The sequence below is a fragment of the Phyllobates terribilis genome, unplaced genomic scaffold, assembly GCF_046119375.1.
Source record: "Phyllobates terribilis strain yellow unplaced genomic scaffold, ASM4611937v1 Scaffold_1__5_contigs__length_1240528914, whole genome shotgun sequence".
NCBI classification, from domain to species: domain Eukaryota; kingdom Metazoa; phylum Chordata; class Amphibia; order Anura; family Dendrobatidae; genus Phyllobates; species Phyllobates terribilis.
Genome location: NW_027362761.1, coordinates 13,644,044 through 13,656,400, shown reverse-complemented (window position 1 = coordinate 13,656,400; position 12,357 = coordinate 13,644,044). Strand labels below are relative to the sequence as shown.

At 45.1% G+C, this 12,357-nt stretch overlaps 1 protein-coding gene across 2 annotated transcripts in view; it reads left to right on the top strand.

The window, feature by feature from the left end:
• The first annotated feature begins 4,211 nt into the window (after nt 1–4,211).
• The window catches only part of POLRMT (RNA polymerase mitochondrial), a 158,249-nt gene continuing 150,103 nt past the window's right edge, over nt 4,212–12,357 (top strand). For both annotated transcript variants that reach the window (XM_073655100.1, XM_073655093.1), the window contains exons 1-2: nt 4,212–4,391; nt 7,759–7,851. In XM_073655100.1, coding sequence (XP_073511201.1) covers nt 4,298–4,391; nt 7,759–7,851 — 187 coding nt within the window. In that variant the 5' untranslated portion in view covers nt 4,212–4,297. The remainder of the gene's footprint in view (nt 4,392–7,758; nt 7,852–12,357) is intronic.

The following is a 12,357-nucleotide window of genomic DNA, read 5'->3' as shown; positions in this document are numbered from 1 at the left end:
CTCATGATATACGTATAGGTTTATTAAATATATATTCAATGTGTCCAATAATAGAGATTTGAATCCTTAATTATAGAAAATATAGGTTTACTGAAAGGTCATAGCATGACTAAAGAGTAGACAGATGTTATCTTTGCGGTCAGAAACAAGTGACATTCTGAGATATGTGTAGAGACAGTAATCATATCTTTTGAAAGACAGGATGCTTACCATATGATCTATAGTCTGCAGAAAGAATTCATTTTAACTGACTCTATTGTCTGATTGTCTTACCTATATAAGTTTGATCAAAATGTATGTGTCAGACAACCTGCTGAGCATTGTATCACTTGTTTGTCTCCTTGTTAACAAGTAAACAGAGTGTTATTTTTTAATTCTGGTATTATCATATCTCTTTTGGTAAAAGGTGAAATTCTCCTGTCACTGCTCTTTGGGTCACACTGCGCTCTGCGTGACTCATAGTAGCATAGTAACGTAGGTTGAATAAAGACCTAGGTCCATCAAGCGCAACCTTTCTCATCCAATTGTACTCCCTACACTAACACTACACTAACTTACTGGAACTAGGCCTCACAAATGTATTATTACAATTTTTATTATTGCTGCACTATTACAATTACAAATGAAACAGTTTATAGTTTATAATTTTTAATTAGTTTTAGATTTTGTATTACTCTTGTGATTCTAATAATGGTATTAGTAAAATCCCTGTACCTAAATCTGTTGATCCAGAAGAAGGCAAAACCCCAGGACACATTCAGCCAATTTGCGTCACAGGGAAAAATTCCTTCATGACCCTGAGAAAAGGAGATCAGTCCTAGAACCCTGGATCAAAAGTACTACTATAGGTGTAACTTTTTGCCTAATTTAACTGTAACCCACAATGTTACCTGTATTGGGGAAATCGTCCAGCCCTTTTTTGAAAGCTGTTATAGTGTCTGCCATTACTACCTCTTGTAGTAGGGAATCCCACAGTCTGACTGCCCTTTCCCGTGTAGGTGCCAGAATCGTCTTTCTTCCACCTGTAATGTGTGCCCCCTGGTCCTTAGTATGGTCTTTAGAAGGAATAAGTCATGGGCTAGTCCTCTGAAGTGGCTTTTACAATGTGAGCTTATGAAGTGTCAGAACGAGGCTCCAAAGGCTTACATTGTAAGGATGCATTCAGACATCTGTACAAATCGGTTCAAGCACGGATTCAAATGCTTGGACTGGCCATGGTTCTCCCGACCCGAGCATGACAGCCTAGACAAAGAGTGAGCTGTAGCGTCTGAAGAATGGTGACGTGACTCAGAAGAGGAGGAGAACTGCACTGGATGAGTATAGTAACACACTCACACTACACTACAGTACATGCACATGTATGCAGATTTAATGAAAGACAAACTTCATGGGAGTGCTCCTTTTTAAAAATATATATTTTTTTGCTTCTCCTTTATAAAAGGAGCTGGGATGAAGACTGGGGTATGGGCACATGAAAAAAAAAAAAGATACGCCAAAAAGAATAAACATAGTGCACTGCAATGTCAACACGACTTGCTGTGCACCTGTTCAGCTTCATTTAATGGCTTCAGCCTTCGAAAGCCGTAAAGCGGCTAAACGCAGTGACCTGTTCTTTCTTTGGGCGACTTCTGTTTGGAAGCTGCTCGCTATTTAAAGTTACCACCAAAATAAAAAAAGATGCTGGCGCTGCAGAAATGACTGAAAAGATACTTCAGGAAAAAAACACCAGCATTTTCCTGACGTGGCATTGCATCTTAAAAATGCTGTGTGCAAATACACTAATACACTGCTCAAAAAAATAAAGGGAACACTTAAACAACAGAATATAACTCCAAGTAAATCAAACTACTGTGAAATCAAACTGTCCACTTAGGAAGCAAAACTGATTGACAAACAATTTCACATGCTGTTGTGCAAATGGAATAGACAATAGATGGAAATTATTGGCAATTATCAAGACACACTCAATAAAGGAGTGGTTCTGCAGGTGCGGACCACAGACCACATCTCAGTACCAATGCTTTCTGGCTTATGTTTTGGTCACTTTTGAATGTTGGTAGTTCTTCCACACTTGTGGTAGCATGAGACGGACTCTACAACCCACAGAAGTTGCTTAGGTAGTGCAGCTCATCCAGGATGGCACATCAATGCGAGCTGTGGCAAGAAGGTTTGCTGTGTCTGTCAGCGTAGTGTCCAGAGGCTGGAGGCGCCACCACAAGACAGGCCAGTACACCAGGAGACGTGGAGGGGGCCGTACGAGGGCAACAACTGAGCAGCAGGACCGCTACCTCCACCTTTTTGCAAGGAGGAACAAGAGGAGCACTGCCAGAGCCCAGCAAAATGACCTTCAGCAGGCCACAAATGTGCATGTGTCTGCACAAATGGTTAGAAACCGACTCCATGAGGGTGGTATGAGGGCCCGACGTCCACAGATGGGGGTTTTGCTCACAGCCCAACAATGTGCAGGACGCTTGGCATTTGCCACAGAACACCAGGATTGGCAAAGTCGCCAATGGCGCCCTGCGCTCTTCACAGATGAAGGCAGGGTCACACTGAGCACATGTGACAGACGTGACAGAGTCTGGAGACGCCGTGGAGAGCGATCTGCTGCCTGCAACATCCTTCAGCATGACCGGTTTGGCAGTGGGTCAGTAATAGTGTGGGATGGCATTTCTTTGAAGGGCCGCACAGCCCTCCATGTGCTCGCCAGAGGTAGCCCGACTGCCATTAGGTACCGAGATGAGATCCTCAGACCCCTTGTGAGATCATATGCTGGTGCGGTTGGCCCTGGGTTCCTCCTAATGCTGGACAATGCCAGACCTCATGTGGCTGGAGTGTGTCAGCAGTTCCTGCAAGATGAAGGCATTGAAGCTATGGACTGGCCCGCCCGTTCCCCAGACCTGAATCCGATTGAGCACATCTGGGACATCATGTCTCGCTCCATCCACCAACGTCACGTTGCACCACAGACTGTCCAGGAGTTGGCGGAAGCTTTAGTCCAGGTCTGGGAGGAGATCCCACAGGAGACCATCCGCAACCTCATCAGGAGCATGCCCAGGCGTTGTAGGGAGGTCATACAGGCACATGGAGGCCACACACAATACTGAGCCTCATTTTGACTTGTTTTAAGGACATTACATCAAAGTTGGATCAGCCTGTAGTGTGTTTTTCCACTTTAATTTTGGGGGCGACTCCAAATCCAGGCCTCCATTGGTTAATAAATTTGATTTCCATTGATGATTTTTGTGTGATTTTTGTTGTCAGCACATTCACCTTTGTACAGAACAAAGTATTCAATGAGAATATTTCATTCATTCAGATCTAGGATGTGTTATTTGAGGGTTCCCTTTATTTTTTGAGCAGTGTATATTCACAGGGTTTTCTGTGGAGGATTCTGAAGCCGACTTGCTCCAAAATCTACATCAAAATTGGATTTCAATACGCTTTTCTTACTCTCCCTATTCATTTCAATGGAAAATCCATTTAGCTGTTCATACTGCCAGTTTTTCTAAAGCTTTTGGACCGATGGTTGGAAAGATAAGTTATGTCATTTCTTTGAGGGGGAGTCCCTGTGGAATCCTCTCCAATCTCACCTATCCAGGTTATAAAAGAAAGGGCCGACTTCAGGGTCCGCCACCATTTGTGAGCATGAGAGGACACATATGGCATTTACTCTAAACCCCCCAAAAGGTAGTGGGGACTACAGCATAAAGTGAGAAGGGCCAGTGGTTTTTAGCAGTTTAATTTTTCAATTTTGTTTTTGAGGTATTTTTTTTCCTTAAGTGTTTTTTTTTTTGTATCCTTTTGATTTAATAGTGTCAGGAGTCAGGACTGAATGACTGAGGGAACAAGCTAGACAGCAAGAGGGCGACATTATCCTTCCCAATATTATTATTAATGTGAAGGGTAATGTCGCCCTCTTGTGGTCAGGATTTCCCTATAGCTTTTGCTATACTGCTTATAGTTCCCGTACATTCTCCGCAGCCATAGCCTGGCTCCATTATACAAACCCATACGTCTGCAGGCATGGCATGCTGGCATCGGCGGCCACCCCTGTACACCTTTTACAGACTATCTGATAACGTGGATAGAAGTCCCACAAGTTGTTCTCGTACATAAACTACACTTCCCAGCAGCCCCTTCTCTTGTCGCCATCTTGCTGGTAGTTCGCATTCCTAGCTCGCTATACAGTGGAGCGTTCTGAGGAACTACATTTCCCATGATGCAGTAGAACTCGTCCTGACCCCGCAGTTCCGGGTGGTTATGGCGGCGGTGTAGACCAGCACGGGGCACCGGGATGTCGGTAGTAAGGCTCGGTTCTCTGTCCCGGCTTCTTCGGGAACAGGTGGCACCTGGGACGGGGCTGTGTCTCAGTTGTCTCCGGGTCAGAGGTGAGTGTAATGGAGATACGTGAGCCCGTGACCTCTAGCCTCTACCTTTCCTGGCACCTTGACGGGACAAGGCTGGCGCCATCAGTGCTGTGCTGCCTGCCCGTGCCACACGTGTGGTGCATGGACACATAGTGCTAGTTAGATATGGAAACTCTTCATTTTATTACTAAGCATGTACTTGCCCTCTGGTAACATGGCACCTGTGTGCAGACTATAGAACTGGTTCATCCGCGATGGTGGCACCACGTATACGCTGTGCCCACTGTGGAGCGGGCAGATGCTTCTCCTTCCATAACACATTGCCCCCCATTATTTGGCACAAGATGCCGGAAGTGAAGTCACGCGCTGTCCAGATTTCTTACGGGGCAGCGTCTTTCTGTGTGCGCTGGTTTTTACCATTAACCCTTTCGTCCCTTCTTCAGGGCCGACCCCATGGTGCACTTCTAACCATCACTCATTGGTTCACATCTCCCAATGTGTAAGGAATGGAAAGAGGGGCCCAGTTGGGCCACGTGCTCCATGGCACCTCTCGCCTGTCCTAATCACCCTGGAACATGGTGGGAATATTCAGATTCTGGCATTGGCAGAACAGTGATGGGGTGAGAGCGGGCACAGCAGCGAGACGTGGGGCCAATGGCTGCCAAGCTTCTCCACAGTTTTCAACTTCACTAGCATCACAGAGTAAGGAAGTGAGTGGGAACTTTATCTGGTTTCCCATTCCCCAAAACAACGCCACCATGTCTTTTTCTAATTTTTCACAAGACCCTTTTTGTGGTCAGTTCTTTCAATAAAATCAATTTTGTAACTGTAGCGATGTGCCAATTAGTGGGTGACTAGTGGGGGCATTGTTTTCCGCAGACCAGTCATCCCACTGATCGTATTATCTGTGCATGTGGGCGTAAGTGACATGAGTGACGAGTGGCGTCATCACCGGCTCTTAGCATATCTCTGCTGGTGAAGCTGAGTGCACTTCCCGGCTTCATCAGGGCACTGTGCATGCCCAGCAAGTGATGTAGAACCAGCCGCAGTGGTCTTACAGTCCCCATGTACCACTGATAAATCATGACATAATTTTTTAATTCAGTTTTCCTATAAAAATTTGTGTGACTACAGAGCTGAGAAGTTCTAATTTGCGTTGAAAGCACATGCAGTTCTGGACTGTGCAACATCCTGCCACTAGATATATAGGCACCATATTTGCATTTATGCAGTCAAAGCAGGAATATCATTAGTACCGTGGTCCACAACTCCAATTTTTGTCTGACCTACATCCTTAATGTTCATTAAAAAAATGTTTTCATGTTCAGCAACTGCAGTGGAATTCAATTTATCTCCCTTATATAGCGCCAACGTATTCCACAGCGCTTTACATACATTATTGGCACGGTCCCCCAATGGGGCTCACAATCTACATTTCCTATCTTTGGAACGTTGGAGGAAATCACTCGAACAGAGGGAGAACATACAATCTCCTTTATAGATGTTGGTGGGATTTGATTCCAGGACCCCAGCGCTGCAAAGCAACAGTGCTGCATAAAATATGCATCCAATGGCAGCTTGAATTATACAGTGGGTATGGAAATTATTCTGACCCCTTTAAATTTTTCACTCTGTTTCATTGCAGCGATTTGGTAAATTCTAAAAAGTTCATTTTTTTCTCATTAAAGTACACTCTGCACCCCATCTCGACTGAAAAAAAACAAATGTAGAAAATTTTGCAAATTTATTAAAAAAGAAAAACTGAAATATCACATGATCCTAAGTATTCGGACCCTTTGCTCAGTATTGAGTAGAAGCATCCTTTTGAGCTAGTACAGCCATCAGTCTTCTTGGGAATGATGCAACAAGTTTTTCACACCTGGATTTGGGGATACTCTGCCATTCTTCCTTGCAGATCCTCTCCAGTTCCGTCAGGTTGGATGGTGAACGTTGGTGGACAGCCATTTTCAGGTCTCTCCAGAGATGCTCAGTTGGGTTTAGGTCAGGTCTCTGGCTGGGCCAGACAAGAATGGTCTCAGAGTTGTTCTGAAGCCACTCCTTTGTTATTTTAGCTGTGTGCTTAGGGTCATTGTCTTGTTGGAAGGTGAACCTTCGGCCAAGTCTGAGGTCCAGAGCACTCTGGAAGAGATTTTCATCCAGGATATCTCTGTACTTGACCGCATTCATGTTTTCTTCAATTGCAACCAGTCGTCCTGTCCCTGCAGCTGAAAACACCCCCATAGCATGATGCTGCCACCACCATGTTTCACTGTTGGGATTGTATTGGGCAGGGGATGAGCAATGCCTGGTTTTCTCCACACATACTGCTTACAATTATCACCAAAAAGTTCTATATTTGTCTCATCAGACCAGAGAATCTTATTTCTCATAGTCTGGGGGTCCTTCATATGTTTTTGAGCAAACTCTATGCAGTCTTTCATATGTCTTGCACTGAGCAGAGGCTTCCATCAGGCCACTCTGCCATAAAGGCCCAACTGGTGGAGGGCTGCAGTGATAGTTGACTACTGCATCTCTGGAGCTCAACCACAGTGATCTTGGGATTCTTCTTTACCTCTCTCACCAAGGTTCTTCTCCCACGATTACTTAGTTTGGCTGGACGGCCAGGTCTGGGAAGACTTCTGGTGGTCCCAAACTTCTTCCATTTAAGGATTATGGAGGCCACTGTGCTCTTAGGAACCTTGAGTAATGCAGAAATTCTTTTGTAACCTTGGCCAGATCTGTGCCTTGCCACAATTCTGTCTCTGAGCTCCTTGGGCAGTTCCTTTGAGCTCATGATTCTCATTTGGTCTGACATGCACTGTGAGCTGTGAGGTCTTATATAGACAGGTGTGTGCCTTTCCAAATCAAGTCCTATCAGTTTAATTAAACACAGCTGGACTCCAATGAAGGAGTAGAACCATCTCAAAGAGGATCACAAGGAAATGGACAACATGTGACTTAAATATGAGTGTCTGAGCAAAGGGTCTGAATACTTATGACCATGTGATATTTCAGTTTTTCTTTTTTAATAAATTTGCAAAAATGTCTACGTTTCTGTTTTTTTTTCAGTCAAGATGGGGTGCAGAGTATACTTTAATGAGAAAAAATGAACTTTTTAGAATTTACCAAATGGCTGCAATGAAACAAAGAGTGAAAAATTTAAAGGGGTCTGAATACTTTCTGTATCCACTGTATATGTAAGGAAGTGTTCACACATCGCAGTAAAGCCACATTTTTTTTCTGTCACTATTTGACCATGATCAGTGAATTCTCCCTGAGGCTTGACAAAATAAGCCTATAGAAGTTTCCATGTGAAAAGTAAAAATGAAAGCAGGTTATGTATTAATATGACTGAATTGTTTGTCTTCATTTTTTTTTATAACCAAAGGTTGCCTTCTGGTGAGTGCACAGAGATATTCTTCTGCTAAGCCGAAAAATGAGATCGGTGGCAGTGAGCGATGTCGGTTGGAACTCGTTGAAGGTCTGTAACAAATTCTTAGCTGATACATTTACTGTGTTCACATTTTATTTAATAAAAATAATACAGTACTTGTTTGTTCTACTGAATCACTAAACATTGCATGGCCCTAGAGCCAGGTTCACACCTGTATTCAAAATTTCCATCTGTCAACAGGATTTCACTTCCCAAACTATATGCACATGTAGGGCTTGCAAAGACCAGTCCAGCAGTACCTTTACATGGCCAGACTGCTATTCCATTACTGAGAAATCAGCGTTTGAATGGATATGTAAATGAGACTGAAGTGTTTAATTGTTTTCTGCTCATTGAAGCTCTTCTAAGCCTTTGACACTCCAGCTCTCTTCCCTGCTCAGTGACTCTTCCTCCTGCTTTTCTGACAGCTCCTTAGCAGGAAATCACATAGTAAAGGAGCTGTCAGTGAAGCAGGAGGAGGCGGCTGGGTGGGAAGCTGGAATGACAGAGGCTTAATTTACAGCCTTTATAGATCTGGAGTGACAAAGGCTTAAGATCTACAGTGAGCTGGAGTGACCGAGGCTTAAGATCTACAGTGAGCTGGAGTGACCGAGGCTTAAGATCTACAGTGAGCTGGGGTGACCGAGGCTTAAGATGTACAGTGAGCTGGATTGACAGAGGCTTAAGATCTACCGTCTCCTTTGCATATTCATTCAATTGCTGATATCTCAGTAACTGAGGGACGGACTGGCCATGTAATAATGTTACTAGACTTGTCTTTGAAAGCCCCACATTTGCATATAAATAGTTTACAAGGTGAAATCCTGCCGAGAGATTCCCTTTAAATAATTGATGCAAATGGAAGCAGTGGGACCCCATTGATTATTATGGGGTTTGTTTCGGTTCTGTTTTGTGTCCTTTTTAAGAAAGCAAGAAAAAGCATATCATGCTGAACTTTTTCTTTTTTAAACTGAAGAAGAATGCAAAGAATACCATTTATCTGTTCCTAAAACGAAACAGAATGTCTGTACACAGGTGTGAACCCAGCCTTATAAGTCAATTTTTGTGTCTTCTGTGGTGTTAGAAAGCTGCTGCGAATGGCAAGACCGGAGTCACACAGCGCTTGTATTTACCGCTGGTGCTCTCCTAGGCAGTCTGAAGGCGCCTTCATCAGGACCGAGTGAGGGCCGGTGAAGTGAGCAGCGATCTAGGGCACCCAGGGTTATTGTGACTTTAATTTGCACCATTTCATTCATTTAATTAATTCACGCATTAAAAATTGTGTTATATGGCATGAAAAAAAAACACTTTTTTCTAATATGTGTCAGCAAAGTATATATCAATCTATGTAGAAACAGATGCATTTCCACTTAATACAGACACATCCATAGACATCTTGCTACACATGCATATACACACTGCATACAGGACGCGCTCCAATCTCAATAACCTCTTGCTTTAGTTACCATGCTGTTATTTACTTCCTTCCTCTAATATTGTCCTTGATATTGATCCAACCGTGATGTGGGTGCAGCTCCGTCCATGAGCAGGTGGCACGCACGCCAGAGGTCACTGGAACAGAAGTCACAGTGACTCACAGCGGGATTTGGCCGCCAAAACTGCACGTCACAAGACATTGTAATTAACACAGGAGGTGGGGATTTCTTCCAGGCCCCGTCTCCACAGCATCAGAAATTTGATTGACTAAAAAGACGTTTCACAGACACGAGACCTCTACCATGGGCCATACAGGTAAGTATAGATTTACATTTCTAACACCTGTATGCCCATAACAGAGGTCTGATATCTCCCAGGGGGTGACACATTCCCTTTAATGACCTGCCATCATAAATCAGCCTCGGAGAATCCGTATAGATTGTGGTTTCTGAAATCCACAGCTTTGTTCCATTACAGTAACTGCCGGCTTCACCCCTATGTCATAAGGCATCACCATGGGTGGAGAATATTTTGTTGTGGTACTGCTCACCAACCAGCTTCTCGGGAGGTACCAGTGACACTAGGGCACTCTGCGTATGGCTCCACAGCTTTACATATTCTCATGCCCTAATGCAGTGGTCCCCGACCTTTCTAACCTTGACAGCCACATTCAGCGCCCCGTGGAGGGGGGAGGGTGGCGAGCCACATTCAGCCCCCCGTGGAGGGGGGAGGGTGGTGGGTGGTGAGCCACATTCAGCGCCTCTTTCACAGTAGTGGCAACCAAAGCCCTCATTACGTTATAATAATGGCCAATCTTTTCCACAGGAATCACCCCGAAGCAGTATACTCAGATCCAGGAGTTCCCACAATACCCCCATTCAGTATTTTCCCATTAAGCACTTCCAACACACTGCCGCATCCAGCTTCAAGCACCTCCTCTGTCAGGTAGTAACATCCAGTCTCCAGCATACTATACTTAAATTATCTCTAAACCCCTAAGACCAGTATATGTGCATCCAGGACTACTCACAGAATTTACCATTTTGAGATGTGCTCTTCTTACCTTTTTGCTAGACCTGGAGCCGCACCAAGCTGGCAGACAGCCACGAGCCACAATTCATGGGACCACTAGCCAAATGTGGCTCGCAAGCTACAAGTTGGGGACCCCTGCCCTAATGGTACCAGGAATCATAGTATTACTAGAATGTGGTACCATAGTCAGTACCATATCAATGGCTGTTCCGATAGTGATAAGAACTACACTGCTCAAAAAAATAAAGGGAACACTCAAATAACACATCCTAGATCTGAATGAATGAAATATTGTCATTGAATACTTTGTTCTGTACAAAGTTGAATGTGCTGACAACAAAATCACACAAAAATCATCAATGGAAATCAAATTTATTAACTAATGGAGGCCTGGATTTGGAGTCACCCCCAAAATTAAAGTGGAAAAACACACTTCAGGCTGATCCAACTTTGATGTAATGTCCTTAAAACAAGTCAAAATGAGGCTCAGTATTGTGTATGGCCTCCACGTGCCTGTATGACCTCCCTACAATGCCTGGGCATGCTCCTGATGAGGTTGCGGATGGTCTCCTGTGGGATCTCCTCCCAGACCTGAACTAAAGCATCCGCCAACTCCTGGACAGTCTGTGGTGCAACGTGACGGTGGATGGAGCGAGGCATGATGTCCCAGATGTGCTCAATCGGATTCAGGTCTGGTGAACGGGCGGGCCAGTCCATAGCTTCAATGCCTTCATCTTGCAGGAACTGCTGACACACTCCAGCCACATGAGGTCTGGCATTGTCCTGCATTAGGAGGAACCCAGGGCCAACCGCACCAGCATATGGTCTCACAAGGGGTCTGAGGATCTCATCTCAGTACCTAATGGCAGTCAGGCTACCTCTCCAAAGAAATGCCACCCCACACCATTACTGACCCACTGCCAAACCGGTCATGCTGAAGGATGTTACAGGCAGCAGATCGCTCTCCACGGCGTCTCCAGACTCTGTCACATGTGCTCAGTGTGAACCTGCTTTCATCTGTGAAGAGCACAGGGCGCCAGTGGCGACTTTGCCAATCCTGGTGTTCTGTGGCAAATGCAAAGTGTCCTGCACGGTGTTGGGCTGTGAGCACAACCCCCATCTGTGGACGTCGGGCCCTCATACCACCCTCATGGAGTCGGTTTCTAACCGTTTGTGCAGACACATGCACATTTGTGGCCTGCTGGAGGTCATTTTGCAGGGCTCTGGCAGTGCTCCTCCTGTTCCTCCTTGCACAAAGGCGGAGGTAACAGTCCTGCTGCTGGGTTGTTGCCCTCCTACGGCCCCCTCCACATCTCCTGGTGTACTGGCCTGTCTCCTGGTAGCGCCTCCAGCCTCAGGACACTACGCTGACTGACACATCAAACCTTCTTGCCACAGCTCGCATTGATGTGCCATCCTGGATGAGCTGCACTACCTGAGCAACTTCTGTGGGTTGTAGAGTCCGTCTCATGCTACCATGAGTGTGAAAGCACAACCAACATTTAGGCTGTGTGCCCACGATGCTTTTTTTTTAAGCGTTTCCGCAGCGGCAGAAACGCTTAAAAAATGCATGGTAGAATTTACGCTTTTAACATACCGAAGAAAGATCCATTATCAAATAGACTAATTGCATGTCCTAAATGTCATCATCCATACTCTGACCTTATGCACGGCTTGTGGTCCTGCTCTGATTCAACAGTATACTGGGATCAGGTCTCAGACTTGATGAATACTATATGGGGTCCAGGATACACTCTCTCTCCATACTTAGCCCTACTACATCATTGGAACAACCCAGAGAACCCTGACAAAAAATCAAAAGGCCCCCCAAAACTACTTCATACTCTACTCTTCCTGGCAAACAGTTACTCAAACATTGGCTAGACCCTATCATTCCCCCTATAACAAAGCTAATAATCCAAATGAAACATTTTATGGGAGTAGAACAATTAGATGGCTGTTATGCACACGCCCGGGCTAAGCGGCGTGTGCGTGTGATTGGTAGTGATTCCACTGGACCGTGCCGGAGAGTGAATGCCTGGAGGGGCGTGACTAAGTATTCACCCGATCCGACCAGGGTCGCAC